At 40.7% G+C, this 27,762-nt stretch overlaps 1 protein-coding gene across 2 annotated transcripts; it reads left to right on the forward strand.

Annotated features, from left to right (window-relative positions):
- Positions 1–189: 189 nt before the first annotated feature.
- LOC135475045 (uncharacterized) lies at positions 190–27,639 on the forward strand. Of its 2 annotated transcripts, none has more exons than XM_064754784.1 (2): positions 190–595; positions 23,159–27,639. In XM_064754784.1, the coding sequence occupies exon 2, from the start codon at positions 23,605–23,607 to the stop codon at positions 25,876–25,878; it is 2,274 nt and encodes a 757-aa protein (XP_064610854.1). In that variant the 5' UTR covers positions 190–595; positions 23,159–23,604; the 3' UTR covers positions 25,879–27,639. The 2 variants fall into 2 exon arrangements, with proteins under 2 accessions (XP_064610854.1, XP_064610855.1); XM_064754785.1 differs by lacking the exon at positions 190–595 and adding an exon at positions 9,071–9,280.
- Positions 27,640–27,762: the final 123 nt, after the last annotated feature.

Here is a 27,762-nt window from a genome sequence, read left to right on the forward strand (position 1 = left end):
TCGTTGGTAATTCGACAGCATGACCGGTCACGCTGCAATGAGCTTCATCGGCTGCGAAGCGTAGCTCCCCTGCCTGCAGACTGGCTGTTTACCGTCGCTCGATCGCCTCTGCCCACGCTCGCTGTACAGCCTACACAGCTACAGGACGTGGCTGCCCAGGCAGTCAATCTTCTCCTCTCCTGCTATTTGTCGTTACTGTGAAGAATTCCCCAGTCAAAGGACACAGCATTTGGCCTTTCCGTCGACCCGTTACCCATTTTTCACGAGTCGCAGCGAAGGGATTGGAATTTTACACGTGCAGATCGAGAAGGTTTTGTCTTACATCCTTGTCAACTCGGCTACGGCGGCTTTAGGACCAAAGCTCAAAGAGATTATCACCTGTGCATTCAGCAGGCCAACAGCCTACCTGATGACACCTCCAGTACGCACGGGCCCTCTACGGACATATCTGTTATAACTTTGGTTGCTTCTTTTACCCGTTGTGCCATAAAGAACGTAAACGTGGATTGCTATACTATATACCGAATGAACATTCGCGAATCTACAAGAACTGAGACAAACACTGGATATCTGCACTTATGCCGCCACAGGACAGGTAAGTTATACAAACAAGTCGTTCAGAACTTGTCTCTCAAAATGGCGACTGTGTCTATTTCGTTTATTGACTTTTTCCCGTGCTCCCCTTCCCGCAAGAGGAAAAAAAACGTGACGGAGTTTAATAGACTGTACCGTCGGTTGTTTTGGGCCAGGCAAACCCAGGGACATATATGTATGGAGCATTGGCCGTAGAAAGCAGCTACAGCCTCGAACTCTAACGGTCACAGCTCGTGCGACTGGTTGCTATATAAATGTGACCACGGCTGCGCTGTTGTGACTATACTATAGTGATTGTAGTAGCGCAATATGGCATTCTGTTATATGACTTATACGCGCATCTCAAACTCAGGCTGCATGCCAATTGTTAAAACGAAGTTCTGTCACGTTAACTTCAGTGTGATTTACAGGCAACGTTCAGCGATCGTACCCTTTACCGCCTTAATTGTGATAAACTTTAAAGATAACCTCCAGGCAAAAGTACTACGTACCTTATAACCTGATCCGTGTGAGTCTAAATCTGAATTTAGTGTAGGAATGGTATTTAATTCACAAAATAATGAGACAAGTTCAGGTTTAGCTCTATACAGAATTTAGGAACAAGGGGGAACGGCTGATGGCTAAAGATGTTGCAAATCTGCATTATAATCTGGCTTGTTTTGAAAATATCTGTGAGTGTTATAAGATTTAAGTTTTAAAAAAAACTTGCACATCTTCGGTATGTCATCTCTTGTTTTGAAGATGTCGGTCAATGTTATAAGATTTAAATACATATATTTACGTCTTAACCACTGTATGCTTTGATAAACATTATTGGGTAACATTTCAGCGTTCGCGTACCCAAAATCAGCCTATCCTTGCACGAGCCCGTTTATTTATCAGTCCACTGGGGAATAACGTACACATACCATTGAGTGCTAATGTCTTCAGAACTTTCATTCTCTTCGGCTCGGCACCTGAACCTCAACGCTAATACTATAAAGGTTATACCGGTGAATCGATTAGCAAAGTTTTTTGGTTAAAACTGGTCCCTCTCAGTTCATAAGGTCATATTTACGTGTGTAAATGTACCCTAAGAAGCCCCATAAAGGTCGGGGGTCGATTTGGGCCCATAAAAAGCCTGCATGCCATTATCACGTTTTTGACGTTAAAATGCCGTTGCCTTAGCAACGTTTTATGTGAACAATTCAATGCTAGACATCACTGCAGAATAAACATATTACAGGCGACAAGTGAATAAAAATAAGAGATGTGCAAAAACGAGTTGGACTTGGACTTCGACCGAAGAATTATAAATCTGAATCTCCAGGATGGATGTGTGAATTAAATGCATTAAACCCGACTTTGAGAGATAACACAACTAGTGCTCGAACATCGTAAGATTTGATCGAATGTCGGTGTTGCAATTTTGTTTGTATAGTTCCTAAAATTCCACCACGTTGATTGATTTGATTAAAGAGTCACCGTACACTCTGAGCAGGAGCTTGCGTGTTTACGTTGGTGGTGCTGTACTCTGTTAGATTATGCTTAAAGCGCTTACAACATTGGCAAAGTGGGAAAAGTGGGAATTCCGTATTGGTTTTCGGCATATATACTATTATATATGCATTTTGGTGAGTCTGAGAACAGGTTGAGCAAACTGCGTTATTTACGTAATGTTTTAGCTGTTCATGCGGTAGCTAAATAGATTAACCCACTAATCATTCAGTACGTTTTGTAAGGATATAGCATAACTACGCCTCTCTGGTCAACCTTTCGCATATCGTAATAGCTTATAGTCTGTTGCAGCTATAAAACCCTTTCAAGCACGACTATAGAGGTCTATATGGCTGAAGTCCACCGTTTGGCAAGCCGCGTCCTTGATGCAAGAAGAACATCAAGTCCAAACGTTGTGCAGTCGCGAACGAATTACGTAATCTGTTACCGAACGCGTGTATGTTCTACTGTATAATCAGATGTGTTTGGCCTATACAGCTCGGTACCCATAGACCCATCACGATCAGCTGATCCAACAGTGACATAGTCTATGACTATGCATTTGTACATTGCATTTATAGTTTCCACGCGCTGTAGTATTCATTTCGTTTAATGTCTGGCCATGTCAGTGTAATATGACTGGATGAGGGTGTCATGTCTAGTGTCTTCGTCGTGATACTTAAGTGCAATGAAATGAAATTTTTAAAATATGTAAAAATTTATAACGAATTATACTCACTGAAACAGTATATACTATGTCGGGACATTGACGTGTCCTTTGAAATCATTCTTGTGATTTTAACATTGAGGGAACACTATATATACATGTACTTGGTCGTGGGAACTGATTCCAAAGACCGTGAGCTTATCGAATTGCGATAGCAAGGTGCATGTTTTTGTTGCAGATATAAAGTCATGTTGACGTGATTTCATAGACGCTGTTACAGTATGAAAGGTTGTTACATACAGTATGGTGTGTGAATTGGGAGTTTTATGTGCGTAAATATATATATGTTAATGCAGTTTAGTTTTTTTTTTGCTTTACGCAAAACTGATCAGATGTCATGTTTTTGACAGATCGTCTTGATTTCTTCTCAAAAAACAAAATCTTTCATTTATAACATAATAGGTTGTAGCAGTGACAAAGTATGTTTTGTCATTATTTAGAAAACATTTGTGTACAAAAAGTACACAATGTGTGTACCACAGACACATTAATCTTAACTAATTTGCACAGGAACATTACTGTGTACCTTGCATACATCATCTTTATGTACCTACACTTTCTATGTGTACCAAATTTTGTACACTATATTTTCTGTGATACACATCTTGCTTACATGTATATCATAGGCTACACAAACACAGGTGTACAAAACGGTACACATTTGGTTTTTAAGTATAGTATTCTGACAGTTTAATTTCAGATTAGTTTTTAGTGTGTACCCGGATTGTTTGCTTCGTTTTTACGTTTTACGTGTAGTGATGACCCAGTTTACCGCCTCAGGAATGTGAGCTGTGTTTATTTGCAGGCCTTTTGTTGATCCCTGTGGTGTGGGGGTCCCCTGTGCAAGTTCAGGGCGATTTCCTTGAACCCCAACAGGCGCTAAGACAAGGGGAGGCAGGCCGCATACTTCACTTCACGGGAGAGTTTTTAAGTGTATCACGTATTGTTTGGTCGTATCGGCACGTTTAATAACTTTGTTTCCTTCTACCATTTACTTTTGGAGCGTAAATGAAGGTTGCTTGTAGATATATATAAGTAACCTGTCTTATGCATATATACATAAACACACATACGCATACAAATACGAATACAAATATGCATGCATTTAGACCATGTTTGTGGGTGGGGCGGATTCGTTAGCTTGTAACTATGTAAGTTGTGTGATTAAGGCCTCTTACTATTTTGCGACTCAGATTTCTAAGGAAGACTATCCTCTGTTTAAATACACGACATTCCTGTATCAACAGGTAAGCGTAATTAGCCTAGATAAATTCACATGGCAGAGCCCCAACTTAGACCGACGCGCTGTAAAGAAAAAAAAGTAGAAACAAAAATAATTAGATAAAAAACGGGACGCGTACGTCAGCTGATTCCTGTCAAGCGTCCATACAGAGAGAGACAGAAGTTAATGAGATACGGTTTTAAAGCCGTATCGACAATTTTCCACCCATGTAAAGAAAAAAAAGTGTAGGTGTAAACATCCGCTTATGTAAGATGGAGAACGAAAAAACATTTTCGTAAACATATCAGATGCATATTTTGGATACATATCAACGGATACACCTGAAGTGTTGTAGTATGGGGATGTCTTTTGTGAGATGTTGTATGTAAAGACATGACTTTACGCGTTTTTCTGTTTTTACCTTCTTTTTTTACGCTGCAATCGTGATATTTGAGATGTCATTCCTTCATGCCAAATCTTACTTACTTCTTGGTTTGATCTTACACCCCTCTGACCAGTTCTTGCAAATCTGTGACCATCTCTTACTTAATTTCTTACTTACTTTTGGTGACATCTTAATCCTGTTTGCTTTGATGTTATACTGTTCGTTGTGCAGATCTTACTGCCCTGTGGACGGATGCTACTTCACATCTTACTTCCTTGCAGCCAGATCTTACTTCCTAACCGCCAGATCATACCTCCCTGCGGCCAGATCTTACTTCCTTGCGGTCAGATGTTACTTCCTTGCGAGGAGATGTTACTTCCTTGCGAGGAGATGTTACTTAATTTCTTTGGGACCAGGTCTTACTTCATACTTCATTATGGCCATATATGTTAGTTCTTTTGATCAGATCTTACTTCTTACGACATTATTTGCGGCAAGATGCTTCCTCTTCAATGCCAAATATTACTTCTATGTAAACCGCCGTATACCTTTTTTGTAAGCAGGCCGTATACCTCTTTTGTATCAAACCGTGTACCTCTTTTGTATCAAACCGTGTACCTCTTTTGTAAGCAAACCGTATACCTCCTCTATAAGCAAATGAAGTGAGTTCACATGTAGTAGTTTTGATCAGTAGATTGATTGCGTGCCAGACTACATTTCATTCGATTGTCACTGGCAGAAAGGGTTGTCCTGTGCCAGTGCAGAGACTAGTTTGACCTACCTGTAGATGTATGTTCTTGTACAGAACTGACCGTATTCATAGGCACGAACTGGACACGTTTACTTGACTTACAGCTGCGCAGGGTGTGAGAGTGGTTTCAGATTCTAGGCACCTGTTGGTTTGATATATACGGGTAGGACATTGGCTACTTATGAACAGGTAAGATAGGAGTTGTAACGTAAAAGATTATAGTATAATTATAGTGATATCCCGACAAAATGACTGAAGTGATGATATTAGCACGTTTTATGTCTAGCCTCATTTTACGTGTATTCATATGTCAGGTTTGTTGTCACCTTTGTGACTTGCTGACATGTTATTTATAAATGGCTGGCTGTATGATACTTCACCACTCGAACCAGCAAACAACGACCGTCTTAGCTCTTCAGTTTCAGGTAACCTAATGCAGTATACATCTTATGAAAGTAAACGTATTTGGTGACCAGTTCTCCACAATTTCCATTGTATACATTCTTTGTATACACACATTTTTATATGTAAGTTTCATTCGTATAGTTTAGATCCGTATTCGGTTTGCATTGCACTAACAACGGATAGTTCACTCAGATATCTCCAGCTGGTATTTACCCAGTGTGTTTGGAAGAAAATACTATTAATTGTTGTTCTTTTGTAGTTGATGGACAGCATTTCAGTTCACCTATTTCATTGAGTTAAACCGATCTGATACATCTGTGGGACATTTTCTTTTTGGAAAAACGATTCTGTTCCAGGTGGTGTAGATGGATTATGTCATATAAGTCACTTCTCCTTACACCACTTAGTAAAGACCATTTAGTCTTGTTACATGCCACTACCAGGTGCATCTCCACCCACAGGTAAACAGTTGGATGTGTATTGTTGTCCTGCCCTAGGGTGTATGCATGGTTGCGGAGGATTGGAATCCGTTAACAGTCCGCATTCACAGAGGTGCAAATGAAAACGGTTTATCACACCGCTAGTGTAAAACCCTATCACAAAGTGGATACAGTTATCACTTCGCATCTATAAAGAAACTCGTTCCCTTAAAACAAAGTATGAAAGGCTTAAAAAGTACGTTTCAATGGTCCTTGGCCAGCACAGCTCTCGTCGCTATTATTCACAAAAAACCCATACCTGTCTGCCACCGTTCCTATATTCCATTCGCGGAATATGCATTATGTTTTCCGTGAAACATATGCATTATGTTTTCCGTGAAACGTATGCATTATGTTTTCCGTGAAATAGATATTCAGCTTGCCAAGTGAAATGGACATTCTGTAGTAGACTTCTAAAATTCTGTGACAATATTTCTGTTTCGTAACTGAAACCCCAAATGGTCTCGTGGTATTACTTGATATAGCATTCTTCGGTTACTGGACGATGCGTCCTCCTACAGTTGCCATTTTTTCTCATACCATTAAAATCTCTCTTGCTGAAGGGTGAAGAGCCTACTACATTGAACACCACTAACCATTGCATCATACATGTGGGCCCACACATTCCATTATCTGATTCGTCGAGGTTTCATATTTTGAGTTAGATAGTAGCCATATCTATGGATTCTTCTGCTATGATCATCGTCAGGTTTATTCATGTATTGCATTTTCCTGGATCCTATCGATTACATCAAATATTCTTGAGAAGGGGCAAAAACTTCCAAATAAGTAAATGCCTTAGGATGATGACAAATGACTTCAACTTCCCTCCCAATATGCTTCCTTGTGCTCTTCCTTGAAACGTCCGCATTATATGCGAAATTGGTGACATGTGCAGCCGGCTTCTCGGTAATCTGAAAAAAACTTAACCGTCATTGATTGGCCATTGTACATACATGTGTGTGATGCACTTCTCAGTTATTAATTATATGCACAAAACGTTCTGTACGCTTGTGTGCAGGCGAGTGTAACAAGACGTAAGATTGCTACTTTCATCCACTGAGTTCGTAAACAAGGCGGTTTTTCTTGCAAACATTATTGTCCTTTGAAATTTTTTGTTACTTTATTCGTCACTGAATTTCCCTGTCACACTGTGTGGTATTTTGATCACGACGTAGTTCCCATTGTTCCATGCTAAGTGGTTGCCCCCCCCCCCCCCACCCCCATCAAATCACCCCAACCCGCATTATAACCCTTTCGTTGATTTGTAACCATGTGTGCTACTATCATCACACACCTACTCTCTTTATACGCTGTATTAATTTTATATATCACTTGTTTCATGAAAAAGTTTAGAATGGATAGCCTATACTGCTGTATATTTACGGTCTATGACGACGTGTGGAGGAGTACTTGTATAGCTCTAACCTGTATATCACGTTTGAAAGTCCAAACTCCACAAAGTATGATACATCTCATGATCTGTTCAAGTACAGGATTGTTCAATAAATACGCCATCATTAACTGGTCACACATATTTGTCTCTTTAATGTAATAATTCTTAGAACTAAACTGAGTATTATGTCCACGCGGTAGACAAAAATATGTTTTGCGAGATGCATGAGGTCAAGGAACTACAATGGTGCATGTATGCTGTCGTCCATAAAGTAGAGGCTTAGAGTATATTGTCCAGTTGTCCGGCCAAACGTATATTTGTATATGTAATTTATTGCGGTCTGTTTAAACGGGTAGATAATGTCCCGTTTGACAGATTTGGGTCAGATCAGGTGATCGGAATTGGCAATGCTTTAGGTTATTTCTTTTTTGTGTCTCTTGTTTGCTTGCCCGTGATTAACGAGGTTTAGGGGCATTATGAAGCGATGGATTAGGCTTTCTGACATGAAGGGAATAACGTCTGGTGTATAGGCTTGACGTTCCACTCCGCCGCTTGCCGACAGGTACAGTATTGTCTCGTCCCAAAAACTCTAAGCATGTGGAGAAAGATTTTTATTGGGACTCTATGTGGTTTCAATTAATCCGTCGTTGTGTCCCCAGAAGTTGAAGAGAAAAAGGGTCGGAGTAGACGATTGACGTTGCCATCGTCGACTCAGTTGAGTGAGTCAGAACAATAGAGTCCATCAGATGACACCGGGCACCTGTCAGTTTGTTGTTGTTGGAATTATCACTTCACTTCTAAAACACGTCGTATGATCACCAGAGTCATATACTACGTTTTGTTTTCGCCGGCTCATCTCATGTCAGGTTGTCACGCCTGGGAAAAGCGGCCGACGTTTAAGTCTCGTTCTATAGGAATGTTTTTCGTATAATTCACACAAGCTTGGTGTATAATTAGTGGAGAGGGTTTAAACGTCAATCCGGAGTATGCGAAGTATACCGCCGAAAATAAACAAGTGAGTTATAGCAAGTATGTCACGTGATGGCAAAACATTCAGTTTGTGGTTTACTTAATCCGTGGTTGAGCATGCTTAGCAAACAAAAACGTAACATGGTGAAAACTTAAAATGAATTGTAGTCTTACGATACGTATTTACTGAGCTGGTTGCTGTAGAAATCTGGCATTGTTTGCACTGGTGTCAGAAGTGGGATAACACCTGCAAATACTGTAGGGTTTGACACTTGTATAGGGTTGTATTTTTGCAGTGGAAAAACAGGTGGAGGTTGTGGTTTTACGATCATGAGGTTGACATTGAGATATACATGTATATATTTTTGTTGTGGCTTTTTATTTAGCTCTAAGCCGATGTGTTCTTTACGTAGTGGGTATTAACAAAGTAGAGAAGCCCTGTAGCTATATACATATACCGATGGCATTTAGCGGAGCGCTTTAATGCATTTGGTACTCTGCACACGGATTTAGACTAGATATGACAATGAAGGTGTGATATGAGGGTGGACTTGGTGCGGTGACTCGCTTAGACTGGCCTCTCCCATGCGGGCATGTTTGATTAGGCTTATAGGAAACAGGATGCAAGTGCTAAATACTGTCAGATTCACCTGAGTAGATCGCCAGTCAACCCGTGTCATTTATCTTCAGCTCATACTTACCCAAGTCGAGTGTGTATACGAGTATACTGACAAATAAGTCCCGGAGGGGAGCGGGACTTTGAGAAGTGTAAGAGGATTTCTTTACCAGTTGATACCGCATGGCGCCCAGAGGCTTTACCCGGTTTTGATGACAGCGATAGCGAACTGGCTAATTATCAGTGGATGAATGCACAAGGTAAGGTATACAAACATGAAATAATATTAGTCATAACACTGCTTATTTATGACCACCTGTGAGAAATCGCCATCGCATGGGGTTATGCTTACATCCAACACTATGATATGATTAGAGCTACGGAGAGAGTGTTTTTCGTTGTTTCTTTTGGTTTCTTTTAATTTGACCTTGGCATATTTATTACGTAACTGTTCTTTATTACTATGTACAATAGTGATTATTTATGGGCCGGCCTTTGTAATCTGAACGCGTGAGAGCGTTTTCATGTCATATCTAAAGACTCACATATTTATTAAATAACTCGACTGCGAGTTGTGTGGTATTGAGGTGGAATTTATGTTTGCGGCATTTGTATTGACACGTTCCAACGTAACTATGTACTCTGAACCGAGAATGTATACATATAGTTCCATAGGTTACATATGTTCATGGATCTGTAAACATGCCGAAATAATTTATTGGCAAAGTACTAGTCTCCATTTGAGTCAGTTGGAAAGATTGATTAGACTGTCGTTTAAATTAGTTTTGATGAGATTTATTTATTTTCTATTCATTTATTTTTATTTTTCGAGCATCCGATCATTTCAATGAGATTACGACAAGCTGCCCCACAGATGTGTACATAGCTTGCACTGGGCGCATGTCTTATGACGACCTGTGTCTTATTCCCTCTCTAATAAGCACTGTTCGTGGTGTACATTCACCTTGAAATCTTTTTGCAAGACAGTTGTAGGACTTTTACAGCTCTCATTTCTATTTCTCTGAGGACTCAAGAAGTCCTGTGAGTGTCAAGCCATCATGACACGAGTACTTGATAGTGCCCGTGCCCCCGAGGGTGGGGACTGATGTAACTCTCACCCGAAGAATAAACGGGGCTTAGTTCGCACAGGTGAAAAAAGTAGTTTTAACTCGTTAGGACTCATAACCCTCGCAACAGCGTCAGGTAAACAGTGCCCTGCAAAGTGTGGTATTGTCAACAGCGACGGGTGGGAAACCTTAAGTCGCTACTAGTCATCAAGTTCCCTTACACCCTACAGTACGCGACCCCACCATAGCCCATCCTTCGTAACCTCAAACAATGCCATCTCGCCATGAGGTCAGAGCGTCTTAAGTAATGCTAAGCGATGTAAGGAGAAGTTGTCAGTAAATACCTTTGTTGAGAAACTTATGATGTGCGAAAAAGTTTTGATGAAGTGTGAGGTTCAAAATGGAACATTCGATAAGCCTTTTAGCAGGTCATTTTCCGCGATTAAAATCTGAAATGCGACATCTTCCACCTTATACCATCAGCTATTTATGTGTTTTTTTTTTTTGAGGGATTGCGCTGTTTATCAATGTGCTTTTATGGTTAACCTGAGTTTAATTGGCAAAACACCTGAAATTCAACCTTGCCACACCTGAAGGAGACGTTGCACTAATTAACACCTGAACAGCTTTGATTCATCCAGGAGGTTTAACCAACCAGGTGTTTATATTAGACAACAGCAGATATTCAGTCTATTGACGTCCTTGTGAAGGCGGTTATTTAGGGAGGGGCGTGTACATGTATCACTTGACATCCCACGCTAAATTATACATCATTGGCCGCACCTCAGGCTCCGGCTGCGTCTTGTATTTCCTGGTCAGTAAGAGATATTCTGACACGTTTAAATATTTCTGAGCTGGTAAGGAGCAATTTATTTATTTATTTGCTGTCTTACTTTTTCTGTTTGATTTTAGGTCGTTTACTCAAGAAAGCAATAAATATCCTCTGCTCTCTATGTCAGGGTGACTTGTAGGTGTATATAGCTACGAAGTAAGATTTTAGAGTATTGCCACCTATATATACCCAATACATCTTTGTACTGCTTTTATGGACATGTAAATGCTTTCGCAGTTGAACTCACTATGCTACGTTACTTCCAAATATGCTCTGTTGGCAGTTGAACTCACTATACTACGGTACTTCGAAATATGCTCTGTTGGCAGTTGAACTCACTATACTACGATACTTCCAAATATGCTCTGTTGGCAGTTGAACTCACTATACTGCGGTACTTCCAAAAATGCTCTGTTGGCAGTTGAACTCACTATACTACGGTACTTCCAAATATGCTCCATTCGCAGTTGAAGTCACTATACTACGGTACTTCTAAACATGCTCTGTTCGCAGTTGAAGGCACTATACTACGGTACTTCCAAACATGCTCTTTTCACAGTTGAAGTCACTATACTACGGTACTTCCAAACATGCTCTGTTGACAGTTGAACTCACTGCACTACGGTACTTTCAAATATGCTCTATTCGCAGTTGAACTCACTATTCTACGGTACTTCTAAATATGCTCTGTTGACAGTTGAACTCACTATACTACGGTACTTCCAAACAGGCTCTATTCGCAGTTGAACCCACTATACTACGGTACTTCCAAACATGCTCTGTTCGCACTTGAACTCTCTATTCTACGGTACTTCCAAACATGCTCTTTTCACAGTTGAACTCACTATACTACGGTACTTCCAAACAGGCTCTATCATTCTTTAAGAGCGCTTGGTATCCAGGTAACGACACGTCGTATCACTGAGCCAGAGAGACCCTTTTATGAAATAATCACCGAGACTAGCTGACGATTGTTGCTGTGAACAAAGAGTAAATTGAATACTGAAATGCCTAATGTACTCTCTGATAACATGATTGAAGATCGGCTAAAATCAGAGTGTTGATAGCATTCCAGAGACCACCATCTAGGAGCCAACGTTAATGTCTGTCAGAGAAAACAGGGAACATTGTTACTTGTCAAACTATAATGTACGTACTATGTTTTGCATGACCAGTATCGAGTTTGCCTTCAGTTTTGTATATGTGGGAAAAGTAAGAGGGGTTCTTTGTATGATGTGGATGTTCGCAAAACACGGGAGCAATGGGGAGCATCCAAGTGGAAAAAGGTGATGGTTATCAGTCAGGGTCTAACGAAGGGTGACGAGTGTTCAACGTGAGAAAGCTTGTCATCTGAACGATTACCATGTATGATCTGGACAATTGACCCCGGACATCGCCCGTAAAGGAATGGATCAAGGGTGAGAATGACTTTTTAAGATGCCGTTAAACGTTGTCAATCGTATTTTATCAGATGTGAGAAAATGTAAAACATGTGGAAGGAACTCGTCGAAAATATGTCGAAATGTTGGCGTGTCGTTGCAGGCGCGCGTGGCGGCATGCCGGCATGTGCAGGCATTCGATCCTTGTGGCGTCAAATATCAAAGATCCGAATCATAGAGAACAGATGATAAAAGAGATGCTTCATCATTTAAAGATGCCACAGTTGAATGAGCACATCTGGTTTACGTAATAAGCGGATGTTTTATAACTATTTTTTTTTCAATGAAAAACCCGAGGAATGTACAGCTAGTATAGATTTAAGTTTGAAATTGTTTTGAGAACATATATAGGCATGAAGGCTTCTATGGTCTCCCAGTACTTGCATGTGTAGAGCGTCCACATCACATGCGCGATTTCAGGATTCAATCTCATATAGGTTCACATACGATAACCACACTTAACAGTGGCCTAGAGCTGACCATGTATACTTTATAATATGCACGTGTGTCATTTTAGCGTCAAGTGGTTTACATTAAAGTGAACAGTCCATATAAAAGCCATCGTGTCGGTTGATATGCAAGTCCACCTACATAAGGTAGTTTTTGATGATTGATCATATCAAACATTAAAATTGCTGCACGATGTCATATATGTCATGCTTAAATGGCCAAAAAAAGAGCTGAAATGTGTGATGGATAGTATAATTAACTTTTGCCAACATGTACATACGTAGGCTACTAATTTATAGTGATGCAAACCAGTGTACATATATGTGTTAGTGTATATACAACGTACAAAGGTGTAAGATGGGTCGTTATGAAATAGGATACAGGTTCAGCGGTGACTAATGAAATCCTGAAGTCTAAATGTAAATATATAACATATGACATGTGCTAAAAATGTTTCCATATATGTATTTAAGGGTTGTGAGTGTGCAAATATGCAAATTACCAGAGCCGTGTGCAGGACACGGATTGCTTTCCACAAAACGCAAGAACGTTGCGAAATGGGCGTTTGCCCCCCTGGGGACTAAAGGTATTATGTGTACCTATTCGTTCTCACTGTCCCGCTTCAATGACGTGATAGTGTGCGCTGTTTCGTGGTAAAGTTTCGGTACTGGTTTACTCGAAAAATGAACCTGTTATGTTTAACAGGGAGTCTGTTGTCTGAGTGATGATAGAATGTATTCTGCTATCGCATCAGACTGTTCTGTTAAATATAACTTCAGCATATTAATTTAACATTAAGATTGTGTTATACTAACAGGATGTTATATTGAATTTGATGGAATATTGTGTCATTATAATAGAATATATTCTAGCATCACCCAGACAGCAGACTTTTTGCAAAAATTAACAGGTTATGTTTTGAGAGTAGTAGTGTCTAGTGACGTTTCCAGTGTCCTTTCTAGTGTCTTTTCTAGTGTCGATGTTATGTTTAATTGTTGTTGTTAACCGTATGTTTATTTGATCTTAGCTCCCTTTACATATAGACCTGCTAATACCTTCGCGTTGGAAGTGTCAATTGGAGCTCAACTGGTATTCTGTGTACCAGTGTGCGAATCGAAGTGCCGGGATGGTATATGGCTCTTGTCAGAAGCGTATCTTTTTCTGAGTAACGATCAAGCCTTCACCACTGTCCAGTGTGTAAGTGGTAGCAGGTTTTTGTTTGCTCTGGCCACCGCATGGTCTCAACACGTGACCCTGTGGTCAAGCTCGCGTGTTTTCAAGCTGCCGGCGTGTGGTAAAGTCACTCGATATATACGGCAGACTCCACCATATTTTTCCACGCATAGCCTGAGGTGCACAGTTATAGAGTCAAAATCTCATAGGTCACAAGTTTACACACTTCTGAAGAAAAACAACCGTTGCCTTATGGTCATCTGTGTTAAAAAGGGGAAGGCCAAACTGTGACCTGTGCTGCTCTGGCGATTGTCTAAGCCACGTTTCATCTTAACCCGAAAGAGTTTGTCATCACGAATTTCACGGCTTTGCTCTTACTTTGAAAGGGACGGTCGGTTAAAAGCCGAGTTAATGGTGGGAAAATTGAGTTTTCCTACATCTCTGTGCCCGTTGACAGGTAGGAGAGCGCTTCATAGTGTTGTGTATATGCACGATGGCTTCAAAAGAGCAACACCCCTTAGAAATGACGCTAATGCATACTCTGTATCACCACGAAAAACATCAATATGACTTTTAGAGTGTTCATGCAGTCTTCCAAACTCTTCTCTCATCAATGCGTGAAAAAAGTATTTTTTACTTTGACTGAGCCATTGAAATCTCTTTGCTGCCTGGATTTGTAGACTACAATTTAATTACACGAAATCATGGTTGACCGAAGTTGATGAGCTCTTTTATGGTAGATAGTGTAACAGTTGACATATTGCCCCTTGATCATGGCATGTGTGATCATTGTTTGACCGATAAGATTTGGTTTTAATGAATGTTGCAAATTCCTTCACGACTTCCGGTTGTGCTTGGGGTCATAACACTGAGGGGAAACCCACATCTTATCTTGTCACCATAATGACTTGTTCCCGTCATCGTGGTTACGGCCTGTCTGGCAAGTTAAGCGAAAGTCATAGATCATACTGTACTTTATCAGTATTATTGTACAATCAATGCCTCTAACAGATTTTTTCATACCTTAAGTGTCGCATGACGAATGGTGAATGCATTCATTATTAGACAGAACATCCAACAGTTGAGATGCACAGTGGAGATTGCGTTCTATCTCTAATTCAGACTGGTTGTTGCGTTGCTGAAAGTTTTCTGATAAACGTTTGTCTTTGTGTAGCTGTGTAAATTTGTATGACATTTTCCCTGAGTACGAAACGTGTTAAAATGCGTGAATCATAAAAATCTTATAAAACATCATGTTTAAAAAACTCGCTTCCTAATCCCCCCATACTTGATCGACGTAATCTACGTAATGTGCATCGTGCAGTAGTATCGTATGCATCGTGTAGCTGTACTCGGTGCATTGTACTGTGCTTCGTAATGAGATATTTTCTAAAGAATCCGCAAAGCGAGCAGACCATAGGCCTACGTCTGGGTCGAATGCCATATAATAACACAGCGATATGTTATACAAAACGGAGAGAATGAATGCAAAAAAAAGTAAGAAGCAGGCATAAGAGAAGCAGAAGGTGTCTTTTTTTGCGATTCTACACAAAGGTACGTACTAAATCGATCGCTGTTATCTGGTGACGTGCGTGGTGTCGAGATACCACAATCCCTGGGGCATTGCTAATTGACACCTGAGCATCCGAATGGATTGTTCACAAAATTATCAGCTAATATATTATGGTCAAATCATCATCCCCATGCACTGAGCCGCAGGGCGTGATTAGATATAGAGGAATCGTAGAAAAAGTCATCGATTTATGATACTCAATCTTCGGAAAAAAATATGCAACGGTGAATCAGGGAGGTATACGGGCTTGGAAATAGGACTAGCGCTGAGCATAGGGTGTATTTATTGTTCGTCTACATGTGATATACACTGGAACACTTATTTATTGTACGTCTACATGTGATATACACTGGAACACGTTGCTGCGTGTTACCATTTTAGCTGAGACAAGTGCATGTACAGTACATGTATATCTCATAGCGTTTTGTCTGGGTAGGTGTTTGTCGGGGTGGGATGTCATGACGCGATTTGAAGTACATGTTCCATTTGCAACTCTTGCCGTTCAGAAAATGTGGAAGAAAATAAAACTCAACTCCAATATGGAAGACGTAAAAAATCAGAAGTGTAGATAGTATCTTAGATAGGCGGTTTTCAGTGATTTTATACGGTTGTTTAGATGTACAGATCAACAGTTTGTGAGCAAAATAGGCAACCGGATGCTATAGTTTCAGCAAGGGAATGTGACCGTCTGTCCAGTCCTATAGTTCTGGCCACCCAGGACGACACTGCCGGATCCTGGGTCTTGTTTTACGTGTAAGATCAGGGGTTACAGACCAAATGGTACCAGACTTGACCACAACCATTTAACACGTTCCAAATGAGCTACGCCTTCTCCATGTTATCAAGATCTGTCTGCAGCAAATTCCTAGCTTGTGAAGTCCCTCGGGTACACTACCCTACCCTAATTTGCCATCAGAGAAGTCACTGTTATCTGTCCGTCGTACTTCAACATGTACTAAAGTTGAGGCAGCCCAAAGCCTTCTCTGTGTCACGGTGCCCCCCCCCCCCCGGGGGGGAGCAGGGGCAATCAGATGTAACACATGTTTGTGTATGCCTGTACGTCTGTAATGTAACATGATTAATAAGACTTGTCGGATACAGGTGAGAAGGTAGCTTCAGTTTGTGACTTAGCCAAAGTGAATATTCCATCAAAAGCTTGTCCAGAATGGAAAAAAAAACTTACAACGATACTCCGTTTAAGTGGGTTCACTGAGGATGAGCTTGCCTTGCCACAGAAGTTAGGCAGCCCCGAGAGACCTAGCTCTGCACCCCTCACCCGCGGCTAATCACTATGCCTCTAATCTCTTGTCGACGGGCGTGTTATGACAAGATAACAGACTGATTTCTCGTTCAGATTTGGCTGTCTAGCCACCCTTCAACACTGCATGGCCTTCACCCTTCTTCTCTTCCTTCTTGATCTGTGCATGTTCGTTATCCCCACCCAACCCATGCTCTCATGACTCCCCGACGCATCATCTCTCTCACCACTGTCGAGCTGACGGAGAGAGCATTACCGCGTGTTTCTCAGGCTGATGTAAGGTAATGCCCTAGCTGCCGTAATCTATTTTACTACTCAACTTGTGAGCTGCAATGGAATCTATGTGCTTGTTTAGCCTGATCGTATGAACAAGACCTGATCGAGCATCTTGTTCATATATACCCCTGTACGCCATGCCCATTGGAAGCGTTTTAGATTACCCGTTTCGATTTTTCGGGCAGAGCTTTTCTTGACTTTGCTTTTTCCTCAGAGCCAATCCTCGATTTCTCTTCCGCTTATGATTCAGCGTAGCTGTGGATATTTGGCGGCCTTGTTCATCAGGATTATGAATGTGAGTTGTTACCCTGGTAACCTGTCTTTTCTCCACTAATAACCACAGATCTAGTCCTCTTGGTAGCTAAAACCTATACACGTATGAAGGGGTATATATGTGTGTGACTTTTATCACCGATGTTAGAGTTATAAAACCTTTGAACGCTATAGACCGACGCATATTCATGTACCCGTATTAGACTCCACGATGCATTCGGTTCGATGGGTTTTCTATGTATTTATCACAATGTTGTGCAGTTTGCAGTCATATCAGCGTTCAGTCCTGTTCGGTTAGAAAGTAGCACTTACATAAAGTTATATCATCTCTGACCAGCCTAGCACAATAAATAAGCAAAATAGCTCCAAAGTAATTCATTTTGACGATCTCAATATTTCGATTTTAATTGAGTCATCCTCAGGAGAATTTGAGTTAAGTCAATGACACTTTGACTATATATAAAATCCACCAATTGTTGTGTACACTGCCAAATCTATCGCACCGACACTAAAACACCACCATAAATGTTTATCACCGGGCTTGTCTTATTAGACATTTTTGTTAATTATGCTTTTCTGGGAGCCTAATGTACATATGTGTATATAGCCTCGCTTGGCACTCCCGAGGATGACTTAATTAAAGACGAACTGAATTTCTTCGGAGTTACTTTGCTCATTCAAAGCAACACGTTTCACGAGTATTCTCACACAAACACTATAACGGCAGGTTTGAAACGTTTTGTCAATGTCTGCATGAGAAAAACTACATGAGAACGACAAGTAAATATGCAGTGTTCGCTGAGAAATTTTAACTAGATCCTACAGCCCATTTGCGTGACTGCAGTTTTAATTAACCTCTGTATGAATTTGGTATTTTGCGGTGTGGAAAAGTGGCCTGTTTTCACAGGATGTGAATACTGAATTAGCCCACTGGCATATCTGGGCACAAAAAGGCAGTATTTATCTGACTGTGTTGACAGACGTAATTGTTTGTCAATGAGCCTGAATGTGAGAGACTATTTTCACAAGCAGACGTAAGTAGTGCCAAAACCTTGAGAAATTCTTCAGTTTTATCGACAATTAACATCAAAGTAATTACACATACAAACACCTTCTTTATGTTGACTAATAGGCCTTACCAGTAAAACGTTTTTTCTTACCTAAACCACAGAATCTGTGTTAATTAGTTAGCGATCTGCTCCGATGGCTCAGGCTTGGTGCAGACGAATGTTTGTAAAATGTGTCGTAAACCTTTGCTCCTCGTGGATTATTTTGTTATTGATTGATTTGTTATTTGGCTGTCTTCTTCCTATAGGCTTACATCTTCTGTAAGAATTGAAAGATAATCAGACTTAAACATGGCTAATAGTGAGTACCTCTAAGCTGTGAAAGTTCTACTAGTGCGAACACATGATTGCCCTTGAACTTTCAAAACCGGTGCTGCATATGTCCGGGAAAATAATTTGTCCAATTTTTTACCGGGAAATTTATAGTACTGGTGTGTGGTGGCAAATTGACAAATTCTGTGTATAAGGAAGAAAGTCAGTGTGTGAAGGAGTTCGGGGTCATGGAGTTCAGATGTGACCGGTTCGAGAAGTGGTCACAAGACAGGTGGGAACCGGGCCAAGAAGTGAGGTAGTTAATGGATCGGGAGTCATCGCTCTGTTGTGATAGCACACATGTTTCCCATTGTTCCCCAGACATTTCAGTGGACAGACACAACTGCATCCTTATGCAGTTGAAATGACTTGATATAAAGCAAATCTGGGCCCTAAAACTGCCTGTGGAAGAGTACAGACGTGTTTGTTTCCTCTGCAACTAATAGAGTGGTAGCATCTCACGGAAACCAAACATCCAATCGTTGTTATCGGATAGGGCCTCAAGGGACACATTTTCTTCCAGAATATACCTGGTTGGTTTTCCACAAGTATAAATGGCCTATAATAGATGAGGATGGCTTCATGTGAAACTTGGCGAATTGTACACACGAAAAAGAAAATGTTAAACCCAGCGTCCCAAAAAATCATCTCGTTTCGCATTTTTAACCAAGTGCAGAGCCTTCCAGTTTTGTAGCTTTAAGTTTTTAATTCAGACTAGACAAACAAGACACTTTCTGATGCATAGGTAGACATAAACCTGAATAACTGTTTTGTAATGGGCTTTTTATGGGCTTTTTTCCCCCCACAAAAAGTTAATTTGTTAGTTAACCACGTGTATACAGATGGTTGCCCTACAAGAAAAAGTCAAAAATACTTTTATCAACTCAAGTTTTCAAAAAGTGACTTATTATTAAACTTGCTGTTCTGCTTTTTGTGAAGATTCTATCGGAGGTATAAAGCTGACTTGTAGGAATGCTAATAGAGCTGTTATAACGTTCAGATGTATATCATTTCCCTGCGGCAACCAACTCCCTTTGTATAGTCAGTCATTCGTGCATTTGTTGAACTTTGTGATGCGAATGTTAGAAGACTAAATGAAGGTATTTGTATGTACAGTATGTGTGTGTTCTGCAAATATGACTGGTTAGACATGGATGAATTGGCCTTCCTGTGATACAGGTAATTAAGCAAATTTCAATAATGACGTGGTTTTATCCACATTTGGAGATAAACTCTCGGATGTTTTGGGGTCTTCGTGGCTCAGTTGGTTAGCGCGCTAGCGCAGCGTAATGACCCGTAATAGCCTCTCACCAATGCGGTCGCTGTGAGTCCAGCTCAAGCTGGCTTCCTCTCCGATCGTACGTGGGAAGGTCTCTCAGCAACCTGTGGATGGTCGTGGGTTTCTGCCTGGTTTCCTCCCACCATAATGCTGGCCGCCGTCGTGTAAGTGAAATATTCTTGAGTACGGCGTAAAACCCCAATCAAATAAATAAATAAATCTCGGATGTTTTGGGATGGAAATCGAAATTCCATATAGGCGGTGACATATGTGTAAATATTCTCACACTAAATCAAGGGAGTATTTTAGGTTTTCTCTATATGGCGTTTCAGTGGTCAAGTGATCTCGTTCAGATTGATTTAAAGTTCAAAACCATTGGTAATTGTTATGAAATATTGAAAACTTTAAGCGAAGTACGTTTTTCTCTTCATTCTGTGAAACTTTTTATGTCACTTAAAATATCTACACATGTGTTTTTTCGGTTCAGAGACACTAATTATGTTGTAAAGAAAATACGCAGAATCGTATTTTGAGCCAGACTAACAGGTTTCATGGATTAGTGTCGCCTCAAGGTGGGTGAACTGGTGTCCCTGGCGCGTGCCATCTTCAACCTGCAGGTATGGGAAGGGCTTGCGGCGGACCGGATGCGGTGTACGGCGACAAAACCTGATACGATTTTGGTGATATATTATGAGGCGTTTAGCCCCACCCATGCGTGCATCATACCTAGCGGAGTACATGTGCACAGCACAGAAGTACATTACTACGAAACAAAGATTATGGTGTACGCTACAAATCTACTTTTGTCAAATTGGAATGTGTAGTCTCAAAAAGCGACTGTGTACATGTACCGTTTTGTGCACGTGTCTGTTTAGCATGCGATATAAAAAAGATGTGCATCACATGTACACAATTCTGTACACATTAAATACGTATATGTAGCTACATAAATATGATGTATGCAAGGTACACATTAACGTTCCTATGCAAATTTACTACAATTAATGTTTGCATGTGGTCCACAATTTTGAGTAGTTTTTTTGTTCACATTTGCTTTGAGAGGGTAACTGTTTACGTTGGTGGTTTGACTTGTGGTGTTATATATATACCAAACAGATAAAGGAAACCTTCATTTTTTTTTTATCTTATATTACGATATATCGTCACAATATGGCTAAAATATTGCTGCTAAAGTGATAAGCCATGATCATTTATTCATTCAATGTAACAATCCAGCGTAAATATGGTGCCACCGAAAAATCAATATAAGTAAGCGTTTTAAGCTTACCGTCAAAATTAAAAGAGTATCGATAAAATCAAACTAAAAACCTCATACCAAAGGGTGAATTACGATAAAATCCCTATATTAAAAAATGATTGAAATTGGAATTGCGTCAAATTGTGAAATGGTAATGGAAAATCATGTGACCAAATATCAGATTCACGTGAAATCTGCATGGGCAAATATAGTGAGCGAAAATGAAAATCGAATATTGTCGCCATCCCTTTCGATGAACAGCCATTGTGAAAATCATTTCTGCAGAACTTTATGATTGGCATTTCATGCGCAGCGAATATACAACCTACGTGCATGGCTGTCATAAAGCTATAAGGAGCAAGGCGAAGAAATCCTTATTTAGGCAGAGAACTTGTGACCAAGCTGTATAATTCGCTTCTTTCTGTGCAATATGGTGTTTGTTGTCATTTTGCCAACATTTTTCTTTTCTGTCAGGTATAAAAATGCATATATAAGGACATTATCTTGATGTATATATGTATGTTGTTTGTACAAACTCCTCGTCGGCTGATAGGTCATGGCGATAGTCTCAGGGGTGGTGTTTGTCTCTTTTCTCAGCTGACTTTTATCGTTCTCTATCGGTTACATCTATGAATTTATTTCCTGTATGAATTTGGCAAAGACGTGGCAGTAAACTGACTGTGGTGTTCTGTGTGTTGTATACATAGGGAGAAGTTGCTATGAAGACAATCAGCATTATAAAAGCCACAGATCGCAATCTCCCACAAAGAAATATGTCGCCTTAGGCAGCGTTTTGTGTATACGGTATAAAGAAATGGCATTTAATGAGCATGCGTAGACAAATAATTATATGTATACAGACCCCCATTTTCAGCAGTAGTGTTGATTAAAATGTACAGTGTTTGCACAGACATTGTGGGCGTCTGTTCTATTTAGTTAATAGTCGCTGCAGCAGTATACACGTACGACGTGGAATGGCATGAAGGAACTGGAGTTTTTTGGGGCACTATAACGTCAAGGAAGAATTCATGGGTATGTTCAGAGTGCGAGCATACTGTTAGCTTACAGTAATTTCAGTCGTCATCTCAAGTCACCTGTCATTCTAATGACCTTTGCTATTTAATCACGTACTGATATGTCTCGATCCTTGGCATTTGATGCGAATTGCAGCAATTATAAAGTTTAAAGAGCAGACAGACATAATTTACATAATTTCAATCTCTTTCCAAAAATGCATTTATTAGCTTGCGTATATATCTTAATGAGTTGTAAATTTGTGCAAGTCTTTAGTGATAACAAGCGAATGTTTTTTGGCTGTGGTTGTAGCACAGCTGTTATATACTCTGCCAGCTTTGGACTGCTGTACTTCTGTTATTTTCTAGATTTGGTGAAATATATCTGTGTGTATCGAAAGGCTTAGTGCTCAGTTATAGCTCCTTGTCATTGTGTGATCAACATGCATTACTCTTAGCCTTGTGACGAGTTACGTTTAGCTGTAGTAGTTATACTCCGGTAGACATCGGTGCCCGCGATCCTATACAAACTTCAATTATGGCGACATACATGTACTTGCTCAGGTTAGATATAGGTGGGGATCGAGCCACTAGGCTCATGTCGTAGTAAAACTGCCCAAGTGGGCTATAAGTGGTGGGTTCGGGAAGGAATTTCAGTTTAATTGAGCCCTAAGCATGAGGTAAATATGACACAAGGCTGAGTTGCCTTGGTCTTCACATGATAAACGTGTTTTGACCTCAAACCCGTGCCCCCAGTGTGTTGGATAGTGTTGCTTAACTCGTACGAACATGACGGCATACTAATATACCTTGCTCTTTAGCCACAGCGACATTTTTTTCATTTCTGTACTTGTTTTCTTTTTCACAGGGCCATTTATGAGACGTGACCAGACGAGTGAATAACATCCTCCGGGCGACACCAGACGACACAGTTGCAGCGAGAAATCGACATTCTCCGTCCACTGCCCTCTGGCGGCAAAGAAACGCATTCAAGCGAATGACCTGAATTTACTTGCGCTTGATGCAGCTAAAACAGTTCGGTTCAGACTTCATTACCTCGTTGAAGTCAGGGAGTAGTGGATGTGGATTTACTATAATACCGATGATACTCCTTCCTGAGGAAACTAACGTGGGATTCCATCGATGGATTAACAGTTTTGTGTGAACTTGTCACGTATCACGAAGGCAGTGTCCCATTCTCTGTTTGTTATCCTACCCCGCTCGGATATTTTGACTAGATTCAGGATACGCATTTCAAAACAAGCGATAAGTCATCAGATATTGTGTTACTGGTTGGATATACAGACATGCAACATGCAGACCAAAACAGATACCGGGACTCTGGGACAGTTGAAAAATTTCATCTGGCATTCTCTTCAGATTAAGAGTGGCAAGCATCACGATTCCTTGTCACAAAAGGATGAGAAACTGTCTTCAAACAAACTGTCACCAGAGAGAGTGTTACGTCTTCAGAACAACTACGTCAATATGCCAACTGCCACGTCGTTGAGGATTCAAGAGTGGCAAAAGTCACAAAATAACATTGACCAGTCGCTGACGGGGAACTCGGATTACGTGGAGATGAATTCCCCAAAGCGACCCCATGACCCCCGCGGCAATGGCCTCCAGAGGGATTGTAATTATGTGAACTATAATTCCGAATCATCCTATCGCAGATCGCCTGACTATGTGAACATGGACGGGAATTATTCTGATCTGAGAACATCTTCTGATTATGTAAATCTGAGACCAGAAGACCCTTCAGAACCACGTCCTCTCACGAGAATGAACGTGACTTTGCATGACCAAATATGGAGCCAGGAAGACCCACGGGCTGTAACAGTCACCCCAGCGACTGAAAAAACTATGCTTTCACCACCACTGAAACATATCAACCCCAACCAGTTCTGGCATCATATTGACCCGTTGGACACGTCCGATTCTGTGAGTGAGAAAAGTGGGTCTTCCGGCGACACCATGATCATGATGACGTCAGCAGAGGCCAAGAGGAATGAGGCCAACATAGAGAAGAGTAGACAGGAGTACGAGAGTCGCAAAGGCAAATCCAATGTCGATTGTGTCACCAACGTCAACCAGTTAAGCAGTAATGGTGACGTAGACTTTACATTGTGTCGGCAATCTGTAAATCTCGATGCTGTTGACTCATGCACTGCAAGCAATGAAGAGTTGGACGTTGATTCTGTTCTGGACGAAGGGTATGGCACGGACAGTCGTGGAAGCACCACCAATTCGATGTCCACGCCTCTGTCCAGCAGTTTGTCGTCGTTATATTCAGGTGACGCTGATCCAGTGTCTCGTCAACCTCATCTGAAACTTACCTCGTCTGCTATGAAGAGACAAATCGAACTTATTCCTAAAGGGAGGATTGCGAACTTTCGTAAAGTTCAATTTACTGCCAGGCGAACGAAAAAGGTACCTGATAATAATGGGAATTCCAATAGCCTGCAGCAAAAAATAATGGAACTGGCCATTATTGATGAAGAAAATGAAAGCGAGTCCTTAACGGCAAGTAGTGGCAGTGATAAGAATAATAAATGTTCTAAGGCATCGGATGACACGGTCATACACTCACCTGGAAGGGGACAACATCGGTCTAAAGCAGAAAGAACTGTTCGTTGGTTAGACGAAGAAAACGCCAAAAAATCACAGAACGGTTTAGTGAATGTGGAATTGCGTGCGAAACCTGCTGGAATGCAGATGAACGTCAGACCGAAAAGCTACTCAGGGGAAACTTCACCGGCCTTAAAACCCTCTCTGAGACCATTCGCGGATTCTGTGACCCATGGGGAATACCCCAGTGCGCATTTCCAACGGTCATCAGAGAGAATGTCGAACAATTCTTTATCGGATCATAGGTTTTCCGGAAGACAGAGTAAGAATGTTTCCGAGGTCACTAGACCTGGTATTCTTAGACATTCGCCGACCAATCAAAACGCTCGTTTTCAAAGACACAGTGTTGCTGCTCCACTGGACAGTTTGTCGAGCTCTCGAGCTCAATGGAGAAGTGAAGTGGACATTTCAAGGCAGAGTCGAAATATGGAATTCTGTTCCTCTTCTCAAATTTATGATCGCATGAGAGCAATGACTCGTTCTCAAGGGAATACCCTCAACGACAACTCGGTGAGCAATCAACGAGAAGATCAAACAGATCGACATTCTGGTGCTGAAAAGTCGGCTAATAACGTTCAGGGCAGACCTGTATTTGCAACTACAGCTGACATTTTAAAGCTTTTTCAGTCGCAGTCCAAGGCGGATAGTTTTGTTCGTTCACAGAGACATAGTTTCAACACAATTCACCATAAGAAAAGTTTAGAAGTTCATGATTGCAGCAGAGACCAGCCCGCAGAGATAGACAGAAATTCTCACTACAGAAGTGCTTCAAATATTTGCCAAAGTAACCGAGATTCCGTGAGCGAAACTTGGAAACGCCCCGTGGTGCCTCAAAAGGGCTCTTGCGTGAAAACAAGCCCTTGTACACCCCCGGTGGTGTCGCCTTCAAGAACTAAACTGTCACCGCCACCTATCGGACAAACACTGTCCCTTTCAAAGTTATCTACCCTTGTATAGGTTCTGTGCTTTTTTGTATTCAGATCTACACGTTGACCAGAACTTGATATTATGTAGAAATGTTGTTTATCACTGAAATTTTACAAGTATATACAAATGAAATTATAAATTACAAATTTCTTGCTATAAAGCCTGACGAATGAAATCCTTATCAGAGTGGGGCCACTTTGAAAAAACTCCATAAGCCACATTTCTCGTAACTTTTTTCGTAAAAGACGTTGCCTAGGTTATGGTTCCATAGGGCGACGTCATTTGCCAGAAAAGTTACGGAAATTTGATTTACGGAGTTGTGGGAAAGTGGGCCCTGGTTATTATTTATTCTGTATACAGATAACATGACTTGACAATCGTAATTAGACTTACCCCAAGAGCATCCTCTAGCCTTTGGGCAGCAAATTACTTCCGTGAGACAATTACTTCATATAGAACAAAGTATCTACCTTTTTTCATATCTTAGGACATAATCTATGCCCTTTGCCGTACAATTATCAGTCGGTTGATTCTTTGCTCTCCTGTAATGATACATGGACCAACAATATTCTACCTCTGGTAAATTTTGAATGATGTACTGTATATGTATTGAAATTTGACGGTCGAAGTTTAGACATGCACTCTAAGAGAATCTCTTATCGACCCTTTTCGTAATAGCATAAGAGGCGCACATTACATTCACTTCCTCTGGTCTAGAAACATCCAGCTGAAAATCTTCTGAAATTCGTAGCAGAAGAGGCCAATCCTCTTACAGCATGTGTTGGTGAGACACAAGGGGAATTGTGCGCAAAATCGATATTCTTCTGGAGAGAGACGAGCTCGTTCGGAGTTATTTTCCCACATTCTCGACATTTCGTCATAAAAACTCTTAAAGTGAAGGGCTAGATTACTTGAATATAGCATTGTCGCTGGGCAGAAACAGAACCAATTAGCCAGGGACGTCTAATTGTTTTACGCGGAGTGAAAAAAGTCCTGTAAGCATGAACGAAAATTGACTGATTATGTCGCTTTGTGATGGTTATATAATCCCGAAGCTGACAAATCTTGTTACAGCAGAAGAGAAAGGATAAGGAAGACGACACAGGGGATGCCAGCACAACGTTCTTTAAAATTTTGAAAGCTTCTCAGTTGACAAAACAGTTGAAGTTTTAATATTCAGAAACGAATGAATAATACAGCTCTTGGATATGGTGCCATTGGTGTCTGACTGACAAGCCAAAGATTAGTATAGACAATTGGGTGGCTACGACTAAAGGAGATCATCTTGTCGTGAAATTTTAAAAAAAAAACTTTGTTAGAACTCAGACTATGAAGTGCAGACGTCATACATTGATCGCCGCTAACTATTATGGCTATAGCCATGTTTTTTCAGATTGTTTGAAGTTTCATCGGAAATCAATAGGCCAGAAGCGAGACATTATGTGAGCTGCTTTTAATTAAATCTGTTTTGAGTTAAACTGTAGGCTTGACGGGTAAAAAAATAGCTCTTTTAATCCAACTGTTTGTATAGACTTGTCCGTTACATGTAAATGCTGTAAAGATTGTTGATAACAATGTGTAATGATAGAGCGGCCAATGTTATGTCTTTTGTTAGATCTGTTATTATTTGTTGTACCATAACAACTGTTACCCGTTAATGGCGGTGACACGCATCTATTGTCGTGTATATACGACGAACATTGTGATGACATGTCGATCATGCAGTAGAATGTTATGACGCCGTATATATGGTGCTTGAAGTCAAATATGCAATAAAGACATGTCTGTTACCCTCGCATCTGTATCGTGCAAGTGTTGCTTTTAATTTATAATTATGAATCACAATTTGTGAATATTAAGTTTCACCTCCCCACCATCTGTACAGAAAAGGTGTAAAGAGATTTTCATGTCATA

This window comes from Liolophura sinensis, chromosome 9, assembly GCF_032854445.1.
Source record: "Liolophura sinensis isolate JHLJ2023 chromosome 9, CUHK_Ljap_v2, whole genome shotgun sequence".
NCBI lineage: Eukaryota > Metazoa > Mollusca > Polyplacophora > Chitonida > Chitonidae > Liolophura > Liolophura sinensis.